Genomic DNA, 22,911 nt, shown 5'->3' with positions numbered 1-22,911 from the left:
TAGTTGAGAAAGAAGCATCTCCATTGATTGCGCTACATTCTTTTTGATAGTTTTATAGGTATGGTGTTACTTGATTCGTGGGTGAAATATTTTTTAGTAAAAATTAAGAATAAACTAGCAAATTATGTTGTATTCTGATGAAATTTTTGAGTCCTAAAAATTAGCGACGAAACTTGTATTCTTATGCATATGTAGGGGTGTCCATGTTAAAAATTAATAATAAAGTTTCAAGTGTGGGGAGAAGTGAAAATAGACATTATCACTTTCACATGCATCATTTCTCTAAATAGAGCAATAGTGCTCAAACATAAAATAAATTGGTATATATAGTTCTTGACAGCCCTCACCTTTTCTACATTCAATCTATTCTTTTGGAAGATACTATTTAAATGTTCTATTTGTCCAAATTAACAAATAAATACTTCATCTAATAAGATTGGAATTTCATCTTGATATCTACAACAAAATTTCGAAAATTAGGTGTGAGTAAATTAATGATAGAAATTTTATAAATAACTATTATAAGTATCTTAATTATGCTTTTTAGCTATAGTTTATCAAATTATATTCTATATCTATAGTTTCGTTGGATATGGGTATTTACAAATTTTGTATTTATACATTTAGGAATTTTTCAGACCTTATACAAATCAAATGTATCAACATGATAATTATATACAAGTTAGAGCATATACAAATTCTAGATTTATACAATTAGGAAAATTCTTGATTTATACAATTAGGAATCGAATTATACGAATTCTAGATTTATACAATTGGAAGTCAAATTATATAAATTCTGAATGTGGGCCACGTAATTGTGATTGTAAGTTAATAGCGAATGATAATTTAATTAAACTATAATTATATTAACTAATTAACTAGTATATATTTACTTATCCGTGTAGTTTTCCTAAATTAAATCCTTTCAAAGACCCTTTCCTCTTTTCTTAGCTCCTATTTTACAAATCCAACCCCTGGACAGGAAAAAATAAAAGACAATGCCCTAAAGAGAGGAAATAAAATATATAAAAAGCTCTCTTTATCAAAAAAGAACAAAAGGATGTCTTATCCATTCCAATGAGTTGACAAAACAAATTTAAAAGGCGAAATTCATGACCCTTAAAATTGGTATTAATTTTTACTTAGATATCTTAATTAAATTTTGTTCATTTTAGACACTTCAAGTAAGGTTTTGATGTGTCGTTTTAATTTTTTTTTTTTACAATCATCCAAATATCTAAAGTATGTGTAATGCATTCGCCGATGATGTGTCAAAGTGGCGAATTAAACGAATACACGTTGTGAAAAAATTCTTTTTTTTGGAAAAGCTTACCTTTTTTTTCTTTTATTGACGCTTGACACTATGTAACTAAATTTTTATTTATTATTAAAAATAATAATTTCTTAATTGAAAAAGAAAAAGCAAACCAACCATAGGTCGTCATCTTCTTCATTTCTCCGTACCCCTCTTTTTTTTTGGTTCTTTACTATTTTATTTATTTTTATTGTTTACAAATGCAAAAGAAAAGATTCATGAATCAACTTCTTCTTTTTCTACCATATTGGATTGCTTGCCATCATCGGATATAATTTATTATTAAAATAAAAAATATTTTTTTCGTTCATAATTTCTATTTAGCACTTGGATCTATAAATTATTTTTATATATAATTTATTATTATAAAAAAAAGTGAGCTCGTAGTAGCAATGAGGATGAAGACAATGATGAGGGGTAGAACGAAATTCTATTTAATACAATTCACTTTATATTTGGTATCATCAAATCTATTTCACCATGAATGAAAAATGGTTGCTAAAAAACGGAGAAGAAGAAGAACAAGAAAAAAAATTAAAAAAAATATTTTTTTTTAAAAAAATGCTCTTCATGCGCTCAAAATGGTGCAGAATACGCAATGTGCCAAGTCAGCAAAAAGTGTCAAAATGACACATAGAGACCTTACTTGAGGTGTCTAAAATGAACAAATCTTAATTGAGGTATCTAAGTGAAAATTGATGTCAATTTTAGAGGGACACCGATGGGTTCAACAATCCTTTATTCTTCTTATTTGTTTTTCCAGCTACCACATCTCAAATGTTGAAGAGGGTCTCGGATATGCTGAAGATATATATATATATATATATATATATATATATATATATTATTGTCTCATTATATGTTTATTTGACGATCCACATTTTTTAGTTTTTGAATTGAATTACGTTAAAGACATGACGTTGCATTGATCCGCTCTAGATGCCTAACTATTAACATGCAAAATTATTAGAATATTGTACATTATTTGAAAGAAAATATTTTAATTTTCGATAATCAGGTAAATAGTACTATTAACAAGTAAAATAATACACCTAAAGAGCACTCACCTCCATCAGAGCCAGCTAATTACATTAGTTATGTATAAGAACGTTGAACTATATACAAAGTATTCTGTGTATAAATTATCTATTCCTATTCCTATACTCAATTCTATGTACAATTTTCGCTATATGTGCCTTATCTAATAAGTTGCTATCGACATTCACTTTCAAAACATGATTGGCCTTTTAATTTTAACACATTGACTAATTAACTTTAAATTGACATAACTAACAATGCAACCTCAATCTGCAACATTATACTATTTAGCTATACAATGCATATAAGAGACATAGTTCCGGTTAATTCATTCAACTCTTTTTCATAATTAGTAGTGACAAATGGTTGGATTTGGATGGATTAAGCAAAACTGGATTGGATTACAATCCACCCATATAAAATATGGGTAAATATAGATTTGGTCAAATATGATTTAGATAAAATAGTTCTAACCCACTTTAATCTCATAAAGCCAAAAAATATTAAATCAAAACAAAATTGCTAATGCTCTAACCCCTACAACCCCCACCCCCAATCCACCCCCAAATTATTATTTTTCAAATAATTAATTTTTCATACAAAAATGAAATTTAATTTTTCTTCTACCCCATCACCCTCACCCTCACCCCACACCCACCCATCCACCAATCAAATTTTTTGCTTACCCCTATCTCCATCAGCCCTATTTTTTTTTAAAAAACAAAATTTTTTTTGCCCACCCCAGCCCCTCTCCCGCCCACCCCCTACTCGGACCACCAACTCCCCCAAAGCCCTCCACAATTTTTTTTTTAAAAATTAAAATAATTTCTTTAAAAAAAATTGACCCTCTCTCCATCCTACCCCTACCCCATCACAAAAATTTTAAAAAATTTGAAAAAACATAAAAAAATTAAATTCTTGTCCCCCGGGCCCATCACCCTGCTCCCAAACCACGCACCCGGACCCCAACTCCCATCCCCCACCCCCAATTTTAAAAAAAAAATTCAAAATATTTCAATTTTTTTTTGGCCCCCTTCCACCCACCCTCACCTGGACCTCCCTACTTTGGTTTAATTTTTTTTTATAGGATATACCTTTATTTTTATTAATATTCTTGTATTATTTTTGAAATATATTTAAAAGCTATTATATTACTTATTATTTTCATTTGTATAAATAAGTGATGAAAGATGAAAAAATCAAGGGCAAAATAGACATTTCATGGGATAAGGGGGGAAAAATGATTATTATTGAAAGTTGGGGGGACTTTGATTTTTAAATCAAAATTCGGGGTGGGGGGTAGGGATTTTAATGTGCTTAAATAAAAATCTATAAATACTTAAATTAAGAAAGATAAATAGTATACATTAGAGTTTTGATTATTATTAAAATATTCACTTTTACTCTACTCATTTATTTCATTATAAAACATCAATAATTTATATGTTCAATTAGGATTGTTTTACTTTAATTTTTTCAAATAGAAAAAAATAATTTTTATTTTTTAATAGAAAATTTGTTACCTAGAATAAAAAATAAAAATTCATGATTTTAAATAAGTAAAAAAAAAGACAAAGGTTTGATAATACAAAGGGTAAAATAGGCATTTTAAAAAATTAATTAGGATAAGAGGGGTTGGGGGTGGGGGAGTGATTATTGTTGAAAGAAAGTTGGGGAGGGAGTTTGATTTTTAAACCAAAGTTCGGGGGAAAAAATAATTTTCACCCAATTTTATTTTTAAAAAAAATTTAAACTTTTAAAAAAAATTAAATTTTTCCCTCACCCACCCCAATTTTCTTTTTAAAAAAATAAAAAAATATTTTTAGTGTAATTAAAAATTTTGGGTGATTTAAGGGTTTATATAGATACCCATATTTTACGCACTTTGTCCATATTTGTATGAGCTTTTGAAATAAGTCAATTCATATTTATCTATTTAAAAAATATGAGTGATCCATTTAAATAAATGTAAGCTAAATTAATTTATTTTACGACTGAAATTGCCACTCTTACTTACAATAGACCAAAGAAATATCCCAAAACAACACATATATACAATGATCAGTGGAATAAAGAGTGCAAAGAGGAGAGAAAAAACAGTCAACACTCGCAACAAATTCATATGCTATACATGTAAATATCATAGATTTGCCTTAATATTGTCACTATCTTCAAAACTCTCTGTTGAGGTTACATAAAAACTTTTCTAAGCTTGTAATGTAGGCTTCAATATAATCTATTTATTTTAGCAATGATATACAATTACCAACCTCTAGTGGGCTAGTGAATTTGGATTAGTTAGTTTAAATAGATCGATTTAACTAATTATTTTTTTTCACAAAATAATTTGTATTTATTTTATTAATAAAGAGTGTTAATAGAAATACAAATTAAAGTATTCAAATGATATCTGCATGTAATGAATTTATTAAATTTTATTATTTATCTCTTTTAATTTATTAAAGATCAAAACTATTTTAATCGTTCTCATCTTCACATTTTTATATAATAGAAATATTCATTTTTTTAAAAAAAAAAATCTAAGATTCATTCAATTTTTGCAAACCTCAGAGTTCCGTCAAAGTTTAAGTTGAGATATGAAATTTATGTTTGAACTCCGCTCAAATTTCAAACTTAGGTTTTGATTAAAAAAAACTCAAGACCCACAATTTTGAAAAACTTCATACTAAACCTGATGCTCTTTTCTACTTCTCTTAAGTTTGTAAAAGTAAAATTCAAACAATTGTGTTTGAAGGGCTTTGATAGAGCTTAACTTCAACTTGAAACTCATTGGAATTAAAGATGAAGGATCCTATTGGAGTAACCATATTCCTTGGTGAAGGAATTATTACCTGAAAAGTAAAAGTATGTGTGTTATATATGATGAGAAGAGAAAGTTGAGGTACTAAAGTGTAATAATTTCAAAAACATTAGCGAAGAGGCTCCAACTCAGATATAATTATATAAAATAACGGCTTTCAGGTGCGCGAGGTGTACGGAAACGGAAGAATAGAATATTGTTTTGTTAATTAGATTTTGGTTTTGGTTTTAATTTTAATTTGAAGTAGCCGTTACTCTCTCGAAAATCTCTCAAGTCTCAACAACACCAACCGTGAAAAATCTTAATCTTTCCATATTTGATTTGCATTGTTCTTGGGGTAAGTCTTTCCATTTCCATTTCTTGTTTTATTATCTGGGTTTTCGTTGAAATGGTAACAAAATTATCTTTCAAATTTTGGGTTTTGGTTTTCTTTATGCAGAGCTTAACTTAGTGTTTCAATCACATTAAAATGTCTTCTTTCCATATTTGATTTCAGTTTACTTGCCATTTCGTGTTTATCATCTCAAGAAACTATTTACTTCATCTGGGATTCGTTTGTTTACTATTGGTTCCTTGAAATTATATGATGATGATAAAATTGACTTTCACAAGATCCCTTTTTTTCCCTCTCAAGATTTTGGGTGTAAGGAAAACATTTTCTTGTTTAAAATCGTTGGGTATTTGGGGGATTTTTAATGCTTTGTTTTGGTGGTTTAAGGAGCTTAAGTAGGCATTCGATTACTGTAAATCATACTTTTCTTGAATTTTAGTTGGTGATTTTGGTATATGGTTTGATAATTTCGTGTTAAGAATGGGTTCTTAATTTGATAATTTCAGTGATGTATATGATTTTTGAATAGGATGGTATATAGTTCACAAAGATGGTGATAGGTATACCAGTAACACCATTATCGAAGACTGGAAGGACACCTTCTCGTTTTCCAGGCAGTAGAAGGACGACTCCGTCATCTACTCCAGGAGGTCCAAAGCTTCGCGAAGAGAAAATCCTTGTAACGATTCGTGTGAGGCCTCTTAGCCCGAAAGAACAAGCAGCCTATGATCTCATAGCCTGGGATTTCCTTGATGAACAAACAATTGTTTCCAAGAACCTAAATCATGAAAGACACACCGGTCCTTATTCTTTTGGTAGGTTGATTAAATGTGAATTGCTGCTTGTTGTAGGTTGTGATTTAAGAATTTTGTCTGCTTACATGGATTTTTCCGTGCCAGATAATGTCTTTGACCCGACGTGCTCAACTACCAAGGTTTATGAACAAGGGGCTAGAGATGTTGCTCTCTCTGCTCTAAATGGGATAAATGGTAGAACAACAGTACATTTTATTATAGTCCTAAAGTTTAGCTCACATCACAGAGACCATTCAATTAATCTCATACTTCTTTTGCAGCAACCATATTTGCATATGGACAGACAAGTAGTGGGAAGACATTCACAATGAGGGGAATAACTGAAAGTGCTGTTAACGACATTTATGAGCACATCAAATTTGTAAATCATACATTCTCGAGAATTTTTTGTTGTTCTGTGATTGAGAAATTGTGATGTTCATATCTGGATGCTTTTTCTTTTTTCTGCATAACAGACTACTGAGAGGGACTTTGTGCTGAAATTTTCTGCCTTAGAAATATATAATGAGACAGTAGTAGACCTCTTGAATCGTGAGTCTGGCTCACTTCGCCTGTTGGATGATCCAGAGGTAAACACTCTTAGTTAATGAGTTCAAGTTTCTTAACTAAAATTTCCTTGTAAATAAAATCTTTCCTGAATTGTTTGTCTCTGAAAGCAGAAAGGTATTATTGTAGAGAAACTAGTGGAAGAGATTGTAAAGGATGGCCAACATCTGAGGACCTTAATTAGTGCTTGTGAAGGTAAGATACATAATTTTGGTTCAACAAAATATTCTTCAATGATACATAATTGCATTATCCTATGACTGTCTCCTTAGAAACCTCAGTCTCCTTAGAAACCTCAGTATCTATATTTTTCAAGTTCAGGATTTTTCTCTGACCTTGTGGTTACAACACTTGTTACTTGTTGCAGCCCAGAGACAAGTGGGTGAAACTGCTCTAAATGATAAAAGCTCAAGATCTCATCAGATAATCAAGCTGGTAAAAGATGCTGGTCCCTTTTTTACTAAACTATAAAAGTATTTGGCATTGTGAACTTTCTTCTGAACATTTGACATGAAATATCGCACATGGAAAAGATAGGGATTCAAGGATTTGTAAGGCCAGAAAATTATAGTTGGACTAAATCATCATTTTGAAATTCTTGTTATTTAGTTAGACCCACTTGAACTATGTACTATATGCTAGTTGAAGGGAGCAAATCTAACTACCCATTAACTATGAAGACTACTCCTTAACAATTAATCAGGATGCCAAGTAATTGTTGTATGTGGTGGCTGCCTCTTTCTATGATATGGGACATACTTCTAAGGTGGCATCGCAGCAGTTCTTATTTTCGTGATTTTGTATGGAATATTCTTCATAGTAATACTAAATGTCATGTTACCAATGTTCTGACGTACTATGTATCTTATTTCCTTCCATCCATATTGTTTCTACATTAGTTATAGCACCCTACCCATACAGCTGACATCTTAAGGTGGTATCACAACAGTTCTTATTTTGGTGTATATGGAATATTCTTCATAGTACGAATAATCAATGTTGTGTTTGTACTATTATGATGTATTATGTATCTTATCTCCTTCCATCCATATTGTTTCTACATGAGTTATTAGCACCCTGTCCATACAGCTGACATATTGACTTTCTGTTCAGACCATTGAGAGCAGCATCCGGGAAAACTCAGGGCGTGTGAAATCCTTCATGGCAACTCTGGTAAGGACCTCTCATAACTGATACTATATATTTCTAATGTCGTGCATGAAATGACAATATATGATACTCCTAATACTGTAGAACCTTGTGGATCTTGCTGGAAGTGAGCGTGCCTTGCAAACAAGTGCAGATGGTACAAGGTTAAAGGAAGGAAGCCATATTAACCGGAGCTTGCTGACACTAACCACTGTGATCAGAAAACTAAGGTAATTGAGAACGCCATGATATTCAGTTACTTAAGAAAGTTTTTGCAACTTGGAGGAAGGTGAGCGACATTGCTTTCCATTCACACAATTTATATAACCACATCTCTTGTTCTTATTATTGTGCACAATTCCCATATGCATTAATGACACTGTTTTAGTTACTTTCCCTTGCTGTTGGTGATAACTCTTTCATGATTGTGAGATGGCCTAGAATTCTTGTTACTTGTAAGAACAATGTGAGATGGCCTAGAATTCTTGTTACTTGTAAGAACAACCCATTTGATGATAAATCAGCTACTAGCCTTGAGAATTACTTGTTGAAATTTCATTTGCAGTGGTGGAAAGAGGAGTGGTCATATTCCCTACAGAGATTCAAAATTGACGAGGATATTACAGCCTTCACTTGGTGGAAACTCAAGAACAGCAATTGTTTGCACTATGAGTCCTGCTTTAAGTCATGTGGAACAATCACGCAACACACTGTGCTTTGCAACAAGTGCCAAAGAAGTCATAACCACTGCCCAAGTAAACATGGTATGAGATTAGTGGTTAATTTGAAAGCTCCTAGTGACTTCTAAAGGAACTGTGTCATTTTACTATTTCTCTCTGTTTTCTTCCCTTTAAAATTAAATATACCAATTTCGGAAACAAACTCTCTATCTCCATGAGGTAGTGGTAAGGTCTGCGTACATCCTACCCTCCCCAGACCCCACTTGTGGGATTTCACTGGGTATGTTGTTGTTGTTGTAAAATTAAATATACCAATTGATTACAATAAATAACTAAGGGGTTGTTGGCCATGTACTAGTTATGCAGTGATTATTTATGAGGTGAGTAATAATATGGAGATTGTTATACTGTTAATACTCAATAATCTTGTTATGCAAATTTTACTTGCCTTATGACTTTGTTATCTAGTTAATCTTATTCATGTAGTGCTATTATATGTATTCTTATCCATATTCTATCAAGCATAAAATAATGTGCAGATTCTCGCATACTTATGTGGTATGAGCAAATGCGGATTTTAATGCTGCCAACCAAATGTTTCTTTTGAATTATATGGTGCTCGTGGTGGAGTACTCTCTGCCGGATTCGCTCTATTGGTTTTCTACCTTTTTTTCCAACTATTATTGGTTTTGTCAGATTTAACACTGACTGTCCACTGATTCAGATATTCAATCCCAACTAGTGGAACGAGAAGTTCCAGTCCTATAACAATCCCAATCCCAATCCAGATTGGAACTGGTAACCCACTATGTTGCTCGGATTCGGGGGTGGGGGTGGGTGTCCGATACGGGTGTCATCCCTTCATGATCTAAATTTTAAAATTCGGGAATACGGATCCAGTACGGGTGTGGGGATTGTGGGGATTTGGATAAAAATATTTCAAATATCTAAAAATAGAGTTATAAAACCTAAATTATGAGATCAAGAGGAGAATCCGAAATAAGATAAAAGGAAAAGGAGTGACATAGAAATTTCAGTAGTTTTCTTCAATTTCACCTGAACTCTTGTTTTGATTACAAAAATCATTGAATTTGTATGGCATTTCTCCGTCAATTTTGGTCAAAGTACCCAAAATTGATTCACCAGATTGGTTACGGATCCCGCAGCCATGTCGTGTCAACGCGGGTGTGACATTGAAAGGGAAGAGTCCGAGCAACATAGGTAACTGGTGACGCAAGGATTTTCAGCCCTCTGCTCTACCAGCTGAGCTATCCCAACTATTCCCAAACCAGATTTGAACTGGTCGCACCAGGATTTTCAGTTGCCAATCCCTTTGAACAAGAATTCTGCAAGCTTGGACAGTTGTTCTTGAGGGTGATTAGAGGCACAATTCAGTTCTGAAAAACTCCATGAGGTCCAGAGATAGATGAAGTTTATAGTCAACCTATGCCTCTCAGAGATAGCTTTCTGTTTTCCTCTACAACTTAAACCATAAGATTCTTAAGTGATTAAGTTATTCTACAAGTTATCCTGTAAAGTGAATTAATCCGTAAAATCTATATAACTTCTATAGTTCATACCATTGATTGTTTTGTTTAGTCACTTTATTGCTAATTACATCTGCTCTTATCCCATATTCTATCTGACATAAAATAATATGCATACACAAATTTATTGTATTACTTGTGTGGATATTGGCAAATGCGAACTTTAATAAGGCCAACCAAATGTTGTATTAAATCATGCAGTACATACCATTTTTGTATTTCTACAATCACAGACCTTCTTGTTTGACTTCTTCTTTCTTGTTTTCCTTTAATTTCCAGGTTGTTGCCGAGAAGCAATTGCTGAAGCATTTACAAAAGGAAGTTTCCAGACTTGAAGCAGAGCTCCGAAGCCCTGACCCTTCTGCCTCCCCCTGTTTCAGGTCTCTACTAATGGAGAAAGAGCGAAAAATCCAACAGGTACAACTAGTGCTTTTCAGTAGTATTGGACTTCCTGCCCTTCTAGTATCATAACTTTGTCATAATAAATGAACTTTTTTGTCATTTTCTGAAGTTATTATCTCTGGCAGCTATTAGTAATGTACTGCTCGACTGTTTCTCATTTTCATGTGTGAAGAGTTACTCATTTCACTGCACAATCCAGTTGAAAAGTCTAGATTAACAGAAGCTTCACATTGCACTACTTACAAAATAGTAGCCATGTCACCCAAATACTTCATTTTCCTAGATGCACATGAGCAGATGGCGAAATATGGGAATATAAGATGCTTATTGCAGATCCTTAAACACAGAAAAAAAACTGCTAATTTTGCATGTAAACATGCAGATAGACCTCTTTCCAACAATGACATCTAAACTTGTATGGCATAGGACAATTGTGATACTTATGAAAATACATGTTTTCTAAGTGTAAATTGTTAATTGTACTGCAGTTCAGATATTTGTATGTGCAAGAAACAGAAAGCAATAGCCAATTAAGGTGGAATTGTCATGTTCACTGTTAAACTAATATTTTTACTTAATCTAATATCTTTACTTATGAATCATTCTATATAATTTATGAGAATATAGATGGAGGAGGAGATGAATGAGCTGAAACGTCAGCGTGACCTAGCAGAATCCCAGCTCGAACTAGAAAGAAGATCAAAGAAAGAGCTCAAGGTACAAAAATTCGTTGCATTTAGACAGAACACCTAACTTTTCCCATCTTTGTTTGTGGATTTGAGTCTTGAAAAGTAAAACTTGTTGGCATATGCTCATTTCAGGCTTCAGATTACCATGGACCTTCTCGTCAAGTAGTCAAATGTCTTTCATTTACAACTGATAATGAAATAGTTTCTGGATCTCTTTCTACAACTCTGGGAAGAAAAAAGTTACTTGACAGGCAGGCTGCAATTAGGAGGTCTACCAATTCAACCAATCCATCTATGCTGGTGCACGAGATCCGAAAGCTTGAGATGAGACAGAGGCAACTTGGTGATGAAGCAAACCATGCACTTCAGTTGCTTCACAAAGAGTTTGCATCTCACAGAATTGGCAGCCAAGGGGCTACAGACACCATTGCAAAGTTGTTTGCAGAAATTAAAGAACTGCACAAAATAAGTTCTGTTCCTGAACAAATTGAGATAAAAGATAAAGCCAGCTTGAAAGAAGAGATTGCACGGCTGAGATCGCAGGAAAACAACATTTCATCTTTAGAACAGAAGCTTGAAAATGTTCAGCGATCAATAGACGAATTAGTCATGCATCTTCCAAGTTGTCAGGGATCTGCTGATTTGAGGACTCCAAAAAAGAAAAAGGTGCTTCCTTTTAACTTGAGTAACACCAGTAACATGCCAAATATAATTCGATCACCATGTTCTCCTATGTCTCCTTCATCCTGCAACATCGTGGAGGGTGAGATTGAGAACAGAGCACCAGAATACAATAATGTTGGATCTGCTGGTGATTCATTCTGTAGCCAAAAAAACACTCCAATTAGAAGAATGGACAGTAACTGTATCTCATCGAGGGAGGGTACTCCTGGATCAAGGCAGTCAAACTCTGTTAACATGAAGAAGATGCAAAAGATGTTTAAAAACGCCGCTGAAGAGAACATCCGGAGTATTAAAGCTTATGTTACTGAGCTGAAAGAAAGGGTGGCTAAGTTACAGTACCAAAAGCAGCTGCTTGTTTGCCAGGTTAGGATTTATCTTCACTCTCCTTGTGGCCTTTTTGACAAGATATATCATTTGGTCTAATTATTGTACGACGAGTAAAACCAGGTGCTGGAGTTGGAGGCAAATGAAGCTGCAAGTGATGAAGCTGATATAACCGATCAATCTCCATTGTCATGGCACTTGGTGTTTGAGGACCAAAGGCAGCAAATTATAATGTTGTGGCATTTGTGTCACGTGTCTTTAGTGCACCGTACTCAATTTTACATGTTATTTAAAGGGGATCCATCAGATCAGATATACATGGAAGTTGAGCTTAGGAGGTTGACATGGTTAGACCAACACTTAGCAGGGCTTGGTAACGCGAGCCCTGCACTCTTGGGTGATGACCCTGCTGGCTATGTCTCATCAAGGTATAGTTTATTCTTTCAGAAGCACCCGTCGTCCATGTATTGTATTGAACTTTTTAAAGGCCCTTTGTTGAAATTTTCCAACTCTTGGCTTTTGAATAAACAGTATTAAGGCACTGAAGCAGGAGAGGGAATATCTAGCGAAAAGGGTGAGCTCGAAGCTAAATGCAGAAGAAAGGGAAATGCTTTACATGAAGTGGGACATTCCGCCAGAAGGAAAACAGAGGAGACGGCTACAGCTTGTGAATAAACTCTGGTCAGATCCTCTTAACATGCAAAATGCACGCGAAAGTGCTGAAGTAGTCGCGAAGCTTGTTGGATTTTGCGAAACAGGAGAACATGTTTCAAAGGAGATGTTTCAGCTCAATTTTGTTTTCCCCTCTGACAAAAAAACATGGCTAGGTTGGAATCTGATATCAAACTTATTACACTTGTAGTTCCAAATAGCAAGCTAATATTTCCGTAGTTGAAAAGTGAATCTGAATGTAGATTTTGTATCATATTTGCCTGTACAGCTTCTTGCTAACATTCCATGGGGGTAATATTCAGAATTTTTGCTTCTAGGAATTCAGAATTTTTGCTTCTAGGAAAAACATCTTGCTGGAATAGTTTGTTTTTTTTGTTTAAGAAAAACTACAAATAGAATTCATGAAACATTATGATTTTTGAAATCCCACTAAGTGAGATTCGGGGGAGTATAGCTTACGCAGACTGCACCACTGATTTTTTATGCAAAAACTAAACATTTAGAAGTCTAGATTATATACAATGGTTTTTGACATATAGTGGTTTGGCCATTTCAAACACATACAAGATAAATTATGTGACCATAAAAAGTAATATATTGTATTTCTAATGAACATAAGTAGTTCAGATAAGCATCACTCTCTCAAGTAAATGTACTAAATAAGAATAAGATGCATCACTAATTATAAAAATTTATTGCACTCGGTATTTATATGAAGATCAATGAATGCATAACACACATCTTGACATAAACTTTTATCACTAACCTATAAAAGTTATTACGTATGTGCAAAGTGAACCAACAGAAGAAGAAGAATTGGATGATATGATTACTCAAGAAAATCTGCAGTTTGTTGTTATCAGAAAATTCTCTTACGGATGACCTGAGTTAGACGAAATTCGTATTTTTTTTTTATAGCAGAACACAAATAGTATAATATCGGAAGGAACACTCAAACACACATATGAGGAGGAACAAATTTCTCTAGAAAAAATACTTACTGTTTCAAAGGAGAATAGCAACTCAACAGCAAACATATCGGGTGAATGCAGAAGAGATTCCAACAAACGGCAAAAGGACACAAGGAGGGATAATTAGGGCTCTACTAATAAAGAAAGAAGCAGAAAAATAATGACCAATAAAATATAGTGACTTGTGAAGCAATAAAAGATAATAACACTCTTAGGGTAACTGATGTTCCACAACTCAACATTATATTGATACTTCAAAGTATTGAAACTACAAAAGAGATGTTAATCAAATGATATTAATCACGTCGCAAAGAATGATGACTTGTTCCCAAAACAAGCTAATTTAAATGTAGTAACAAATAGAAAGGAGGGAAGTAAATAAGGAGCATTTAGCTCCTATCAGATCAGTACCTCAGATGCTTGCCTCAAAGAAGTAAATGAATAAAATACTCTTCTAAAATAAAAAGACAATCAAAATCTCAACAAACTTTTGAAAGATTGACTAATCTTAATAGAAGATGCATGAACAATAAGCGTAGGACAAAATCAATATGAATCATGGGATGCAAGATCAATATCTTTAAAACATGAAAAAAGTCATGAAAATATTAAAACATTTATCTCATTGGTCAATGCATCAAAAGAATCTCATAATCAGCATAAGAACTCATAACTCAACTGAAACTGTGTGGGATAGGACCTTTAACCTGCATATAAGACCATGCGAGCTAATACATGGAATTCGATGACTCCTGCATTGAGACAGGGGAAGCTACCTTGCCAGGGCATACTCTATTAAGCAACTCTTTTAACTATGCTATGTGGATCCACTAGCTTCGCCATATTGGCATATGAAAACCTATGCGGGCAACGTAGTTTGGGACTAAAGGTTGCTACTAGGATTCTCTTAGGTAACTAACTGCGTTACCGGACCAAACCACACCTAAAAGTCCTCTCGATGCTTAATCAATATCCAAACGGAACTCATAAAGCATGATCATAAACATCATAGGGAAAGATAATAACTAATATCAATCCATCTTTATAAAACATCATAAGAATAGCTCATCTAGTATCATCATAGAAAATCATAAGATTAGCTTATCTATCATATAACTAATACAATGTGGGTGTAAGCCTTCCATCATTACATATCTTTGATCATAAACATATTTAGGGACTTAACTTGTCCTATCTTTAACTTTTCTTGAAACATCATAGAATCATCATTCATGAACTTCTTTGCATAAAACATCTTTAATTCATAGCATAAAGCTTTCATAGAATATAACTTGAAAATCATGATCATATTCCATAAATCATACATGAAACTAGCATACATCATGGGTCATTGAAATTCAACTTGAAATCATGCAATATGATGTGAATTATGCATAATTAGGCCAATAACATCGAAAGATATTGGAATTGAGAAGACCCAATGCAAATCATGAAATTAGGGCTTTTAATTGAAGAAATCATAAGAGAATTGAGAGTAAATATTTGGGATTCCATAGGTGAAAGGAACCCATGGATGAAGTCCCACATACGTTGACCTTGGTGAGCCCTGAATTGAAAAGAATGGAAGCTTGTCCTGGAAGAACCCTTTTGAATTGCTTGAGGAAGAAGAAGACCTTGAGAGAAAATATGGGAGAGAAAGTTTTATGATTTGGGAATTATGGAGAGAATGAGAGGGTTAGAAGACTTTAGGGCAGTTGATACGTAGGAATTTATTCCTTAAAACAATGTACATTCATTAATGAGATATAGGAAAAAGACTAAAATAACCCTCATTAAAACTGAGAACTAGGACTTTATAGAGGACCCACCACGATCCATGAACTTCACCATAGCCCGTGGTGGTGTCCGTGGTGAATGCCTTGGACCTTGAGAAAAGGGGAAAGCTTCATACCTCCTTCACGGAGACCATGATGGTCCGTGAAGGTCACCATGGCCTGTCGTGGGGGTTGGGGTAAGGATCTTAGCTGGAGGGTCTGCAAGGGTGACCACCATGGTTCGTGAAAGTCAATATGGCCCGTGGTGGTCAAGCATAGTCCCTTTCTTGGAAATAATTCTAAGGGTCTCAGTGGAGGGGTCACCACGGAGGGCACCATAACTAGTGGTGCTTACCATGGCTTGTGGTCCCTTCCCTGTAGGTATGAGTTTCATAACCCTGACCATAGTGACTCACCATGAACCATAGTTAGAAGTACAGTCCTTTATGGCCCCTATGGTCATCACCTTGTGCCATTTCCTAAAATTTTCAGGAAATTCATCTTTTTTTCCTTATTTTTCTTCTTCCCAACTTTTGGGGTCTTACCCAACCGAATCTCCTAAACTACAACCTGCACATAAATCAGCCTAATCTATACTGTACAATTCATATAGCACACTGATCAATAAAATAACTCATAAATCTCACTGAATAACTCACATTAGTATCAAATATATCAATCACAAGGACAAATAAGGCATATACACAACTTCACGATGACAAATAAGATGCAATTTTATGCAATGTGATTTCACATAAAGTGATGCATGTATTTTCTAATGATACACATTCGCTGTATAACAGATCGAAACCCATGGGGTCTGCTCAAGGACCATGTATCTACTGGAACCATTTCCCATAGGCTTCATCATCAATTGTCGGAACTATTTTCCATTGGCATCATCATCAATTGCCGAAACTATTTTCCTTCGGCATTACCAGAACCATTTCCCATCGACATAAGTATTAATTATCGGAACCATTTCCCATCGACATAATCATCAATTGAGTCTCATCCTTGTGTTTCAGAACAAATGCAAATAAGCATGTTTACACAAATAATGAGAGAATGATAGTATCTACAGTCACAATACAATTCATATTAATGAAATTCACGTCGCACTATCAATAATATATCAGTATCAATAATTACATCATTCATATCATTATAAGTCATCAAGTCTCCATTTTATTAACCCTTTTATCATAATTATTAATCAATTTGGTGAGAAGGTATTTCCATGTTAATTCACATAATCAATAATGAGAAAATAACAATTTCATCAAGTTCACAATCACATTTAGGCTAGCATAATATTTCATCAAGTTCACGTCAAGTTCAAATCAAGAGGTTCACATTTTCGATCACAATCATAGCATACTTAGTCTTTTATTAACTTGATCTTTCTTTAAGTAAAATTTACATGATTATCACCCCAAAACTTGTTCCCATTACTTCCAGCACACATACGAAAGCAAGTTCAAGTAATCTACACAATTTATGGGGTTTTAAGAGTTCACTGCCTTAGTCAATAACCGATCAATCAAGTATTTTGTACATAACCTCCAACTCACCACAATCTAATCAACTAATGATTCACAATAAAAAATAGAGTCTAACGATACCAAAAACATGAAATTCAGGAAAATGTGTCAAAATGACTCAAAAATCCGATTCTAAAACTGAAGTTTAAGTTTGAAATTTTTTGAATGAAAATGATCCTCAAAGCATTTAGAATCCACTGATGAAAACCAATTCAAAAAGAAATTCAAACCAATCCAAAATCTCCATTTTATTAAAACCCAATCAGTTTCTTCAATGTAAAACACTGATTTGAGGTTAAAATCGAGATATAATCATTGGAAAATGAAGATTCTAGCTCAAAATAACTTATCCAAAGGTTTTCATGCAAAAAACCTTTGAAATTGCCCTTCCCCGAGCTCCCAAAATCTAAAATGTTGAAAAATGGGCTAATTCCCAGCCTTTGGGAAGAACACTGTTCAGGCAAGAATCACCCTTCACAATCGCGAAGAATTAGCAAGTCAACTAATTAAATTGACCCTCGCGATCGCGGCAGGACCCATGTGATTGGGACAAAAAAGTCCCACCCTTTGCGATTGCGGAATCCACCTCCCGATCACGAGAGGATGGCTCGCATTCGCAAAGAGAAATTTGTCCTGCACCACAACTAGCAAGACAACAAATACACATAATTTACAAAGTTCCAGAATCGACCCTCGAGATTCGCTCGAAATCTCGTACACACAAACCTTAGATACTACCATACTGAATTTGACATTCCAAACTCAATAGAACCATCAAAATTTGAATTCAAAGTCTTCTTGACCCAAAATTCAATAAGTTACCAAAAAACTAACTTTAGGATCAAAAAGACCAAACACCCTTAGAGTTTTTGAAAAATACACAAGATCTCTTCCTAGGCTTAAAATCATCCCCCAAATTCAACGAAATCATCGGAATCCCATTCTGAATATCTGAACTCCAAATGTTGACCAAAGTTAACTCTAAACTCAACAACTCACATATTTCCAACTTAGGACTTCTAATCCTCGATATTACTCTGATTCTTTCGATTCTCCTAGACAAATTTTGCATTTTGAAGATGAAGAGTCGAGATAATTCAATTCTGAGACTCCAAACTCCGAATGACACCGAATTCCACTATTTGACAACTTAAGCTTTTAAAACTCAAATCTTTCTAAAACCCTAATTTCCAAAGAATTTAGCAAAACCAACTTTAAAAACTAATCAAACATGACATGACTCGGAATAACTATAGAGAAGGATAAAATGGTCAGTTCGAGTCTTAGCTTAGAAATTTTGGGTATTATAATATCTCCTTCTTGAGAATATTCGTCCTCGAATGAGACTCAATCTAACATGAATAGAGTAGGGAATGAGATTTAACAACCCAACATGAATGCAAAAACACATAAAAATGCATAAACCAAGGAATAATCAAACCCAAGCCAAACCATAACTTTTAAAACTCATTTTATAAACATACATGCATATGAAAATATGAGAATATCTAAAATCATAAATCAGAAGGGTAGACTTGCTCGGCTAAATGACCATTAGGAGCTTGTAGCATTGAAATTCCTTCGAACATAAACTCTTCATAAATGTGTGATTCTGTAATCGCAAAGAACAAGAGTTCGAAGGAAAACCTTATGGAACCCAACTATATTGCATGACTTAAGAGTGATGAAAGAAGTGAAGTTTTCTACATGACTCATAGTGTCTCATTCATAAATATGGTGCACTCCACAACCATGAACAAGACTCTCCTCAATGCAGTATATCAGACACCCTACGACACTTGAACTCTATGCTCTGATTACAAGTTTGTCATGACCCAAGCTAGGCCCTAGGTGTGATGAAAGAAGTGAAGTTTTCTAAATGACTCATAGCATCTCATTCATAAATGTGGCACACTCCACACCCATGAACAAGACTCTCCTCAATGCGGTATATCAGGACCCTACTACACTTGAACTCTATGCTCTGATTATAAGTTTATTACAACCCAAGCTAGGCCCTAGATGTGATAGGATGATTATAATCCTGAAGGACTCTAACCAAGTCTCTTAGCATACATAGAATGATAATTTCAAGCATGAAATAAAAGATAACTTAAAGTGCGGAAAAGTCTCTATATAATGAATATCAAAAATATGAGAAATTAAATATAAATTCCAAATGACTTAAACATACTCATATAGTCTAGACATGCCTCTACTAACTTTAGATGGGGCATAAGATAAGCTCCTAGCTCTCCAACATAATGAAAGAACATAATTATAAAAATAAGGAAATAACATGATGAGTTTGCCCTTGAATAATGAGGACTCATCAAAGGCTAACTCTGAGTAGATCACAAACTAGCCATGTATAGGAGGATGAGAGTTGAATCCTATATTATAAGACAATTTAAACAAAAGTATGCGCTAGTACATGGAATGTAATAAGTATTGAGAATATGCAATGCATGTGTAAATCATGCTAATGCAATGACCAAACTAAACATAGTTAAAAAAGTATGGAGAACATGCAATGCATATCGTAAATCATGATAATGAAATGACCAAACTAAACATAGTTAAAAACCTTTAAAACATCATGAGAAACATAATACATAAAAAAATCATAGCCAAAATGTAACATAATGAGAGAATCGTTAGTCATAGTGAGTGATACCATTAACCGACATAAACCTTGTGAGCTATAATATGGAGTCTGGTGTTTTTCTCGCACACCCAAAATAAAGGATTCATACTTGCCAAGGAAAAAACCATAATATTTCCTAAGTGGATCCACTAAGCTACTAAGGATTTAAGCCTCAACTAACGGGTGATCCTTTTTAAGTAATCAAGCCGCTACTAATGGGTGATCCTTTTTACTACAATGGCACGTAGTTATGAGATAATGGTATTGCTTCTAAAGAACTCTGCCTCTACTAACTGGTGATCCTTTATCTCAAGGTCCACTCGCTGCTAGGTCAACTCTCAATGGAAGATGGTAAGAATCTAGTAATATCAAGTTCATCATAAATACTCTAAAATCATAAGAATAGTTCATTTGACATAGCATGACATCATAAAATATTCATAAAGATACTTATCTAAAGCATCAAGATCATGATAAGATTTGCATAAAATTCATAGTTAAACTTCATCTTGAAGACCCCAAGCTAGGTACTCGAGCAAATATTAACGCACGAGAATTTTTAACCAGAGAAATGGTCACCTACCACATTGGCTTAATGACGTCAGTGATGGTCACTCAGTCCACTAGTCAATCCTCTTCATCGACTGACGAGTCTAATCTTTCTGAATTTTTGCCTTTGCGACACCTTGAGATTAAATGAAACCTTAGTTTTTCTACCGCGCCTACACAATTGTCTAATGATAAGTTGGAGAGGGATACTTCTCCTTCTGTACATAAATATGTGAATTTTCTCAAGGGAGATGCCACTCCTATTTCAATGAAGCCCGATGTTGTGCCTATTCTAGTAAAGAAATTATGTTACAACAATGGTGTTCCTAGAGTGATATGGACTGAAGAAGAAGTAGAACAAATGAATACCATAGAGAATATCCAATATGTTGTTTTTGGAATTTTTTTTATGGATGGCCTGAATTAAAGGAGCTTCGAATTTAGATTCCTAAGCAATGCAACATCAGAGGGGATTGTAAAATTAGATTATTGCGAAACAAACAAATATTAATGAGATTCACTTGTGAAAAATATTTCATTAATATGATATCCAAATCTAATTACTATATTTTGGCTAAGGATGGTTATTCATATATGATGAGGCCTTCTATCTATGATGCTAAGTTCAAAGTTGAAGTAGAAACCTCTCAGGCTATGGCTTGGATTTCCTTTCTGGAACTTACTTTGTTAAGGAATCCATTTTTTTTCTGGCAGCTGCAGTAGGGAAGCCCCTTCATCTAGACTTCGCTACTATTAACAAAACTAGACATAGTTGTGCTAGGGTTAAAGTTCAAGTGGACTTGTTATCTAATTTTTCAAAGTTTGTGGATTTAGAAGTAGTTAATTAAAGATCACAGACCTCCAGGATTGAGAAGGTGAAGATTCAATATGACATGTTACCAAAATACTATAAAGAATGCAAACTAAAAGGACATGATGAACATGAATGTAGGGTTTTACATCCAGAGTTAAGGAAACCATTTGTCACAACCCGAACTAAGGCTTATTCATGACACGACGATTAGAATCCCCAGAGACCCCAACCAAACCTCTTATTATATCATTGAAGAGATTCATAAGGTAAATGAAGTAAATAAGTAAGGATCAAAGATACGAAATCAAAAATATCAATATAAAACATAAGTCTCAAAATGCGGAAAAAGAGACAACATCGACTCCTTGAACATCTAACATACTTCTACTAGCCTAGATGGGGGCGTAAGACAGTCTCCTAGCTTATCCAATATAAAAGATAAAAGAAAGTCATAGAATCGAAAGCAAGTAAAATATCTCATCCTCGGAACATGAGGACTCACCAATAATAATACAATAACAAGCACTAGTCACGAGTAGGAGGAGGATGAACGTGATCATTGGACCCTACATTATTGATATAATGTAGGCAAAAGTATACATTTGTACATAGAATGCACTAATTATGTGAGAAGATGCATGAACAATAAACATAGGGCATAATTAATATGAATCATGAGATGCAAAACCAATATTTTTGAAACATGAATAAAGTAATGAAAACATTAGAACATTAAACTCATTGGTCAATGCATCAAAATATTATTATCCTCATAAGAACCATACATAAGTGTGATAGGACCTTCAACTGATATATAAGACCATGCAAGCTATTACATGGAATCCCGATGTCTCCCCATATAATGGAAAAAGGGAAATCTACTTGTCAAGGTAGACTCTACCCCGTTAAATGAGTCTTCATGCTATGTGGATCCACTAACTAGGCTATATTGGAAAATAATCTTATAGTGGTAACGTAGTTTAAGGAATTAGGAGTTGCTACTAGGGCTTAGGTTGTGCCCCCGCCTCAAAGTCCTCTCGGTGCTAAGTCAACATCCCACGGAATACATATCATATCATAAGCTTTTCATAATCATAGCTCATAACATGTACATATGAATAACTCATTGTCATGTGATTCATGTAATGTTGGTGTAGGCCTTCCATCATTATGAGTCCTTGTTCATAAGACATCTTTAGGGTCTTAGGTCACCCTATTATTAACTTGCTTTACACATCATATAATTATCATTCAAAATCTTTCATAAATCATTCATAAACCTTGAAGATCATTCAATAAAGCTTTCCTTAAATATAATTTGAAAATCATGATCATAACTCATAAATCATAATTTAAAACTAGCATATATCATGAATCATTGAAATTCATCTTAAAATTATGCAATGTGATGTAAATTGTGAATAAGTAGGCTAATGGCATTGGAATATATTATAATTAATAAGTCTCAATAAAACTCATGAAATTATGGCTTTTTGATTGAACAAATCATAAAGAAATTAGAGTGAAAACTTGGGATTTCATGGGTGGAAGGTACCCATGAATGAAGTCCCACATTCCTTGACCTTAAAAACCCT

The 22,911-nt window shown here is 33.9% G+C and overlaps 1 protein-coding gene across 3 annotated transcripts; it reads left to right on the top strand.

Moving 5' to 3' along the window:
- The first annotated feature begins 5,396 nt into the window (after positions 1-5,396).
- LOC129893193 (kinesin-like protein NACK2) lies at positions 5,397-13,269 on the top strand. 3 transcript variants are annotated; one of them, XM_055968681.1, is made up of 15 exons: positions 5,397-5,514; positions 6,038-6,323; positions 6,408-6,497; positions 6,584-6,684; positions 6,779-6,892; positions 6,983-7,064; positions 7,237-7,304; positions 7,983-8,042; positions 8,124-8,248; positions 8,584-8,782; positions 10,525-10,662; positions 11,275-11,364; positions 11,469-12,383; positions 12,468-12,772; positions 12,876-13,269. In XM_055968681.1, exons 2-15 carry the CDS (start codon positions 6,059-6,061, stop codon positions 13,204-13,206), a joined length of 2,883 nt encoding a protein of 960 aa, XP_055824656.1. In that variant the 5' UTR covers positions 5,397-5,514; positions 6,038-6,058; the 3' UTR covers positions 13,207-13,269. The 3 variants fall into 3 exon arrangements, with proteins under 3 accessions (XP_055824656.1, XP_055824657.1, XP_055824658.1); XM_055968682.1 differs by having other exon boundaries at positions 6,015-6,323; XM_055968683.1 differs by lacking the exon at positions 5,397-5,514 and adding an exon at positions 5,551-5,568.
- Positions 13,270-22,911: the final 9,642 nt, after the last annotated feature.

The sequence above is a fragment of the Solanum dulcamara genome, chromosome 6 (genome assembly GCF_947179165.1).
Source record: "Solanum dulcamara chromosome 6, daSolDulc1.2, whole genome shotgun sequence".
Lineage (NCBI taxonomy): Eukaryota > Viridiplantae > Streptophyta > Magnoliopsida > Solanales > Solanaceae > Solanum > Solanum dulcamara.
The sequence above is the reverse complement of the archived record's forward strand: the minus strand, read 5'-3'. Positions and strand labels throughout refer to the sequence as shown.

What these genes read in the sequence shown, in the direction of transcription:
- LOC129893193 (XM_055968681.1), top strand. Translation starts at nt 6,059, where the DNA reads ATGGTGATAGGTATACCAGTAACACCATTATCGAAGACTGGAAGGACA. An exon ending in TGCTCTAAATGGGATAAATG is followed by an intron (nt 6,498 to 6,583) that starts GTAGAACAACAG and finishes CTTCTTTTGCAG; the next exon opens with CAACCATATTTGCATATGGA. An exon ending in ACTGTGATCAGAAAACTAAG is followed by an intron (nt 8,249 to 8,583) that starts GTAATTGAGAAC and finishes TTTCATTTGCAG; the next exon opens with TGGTGGAAAGAGGAGTGGTC.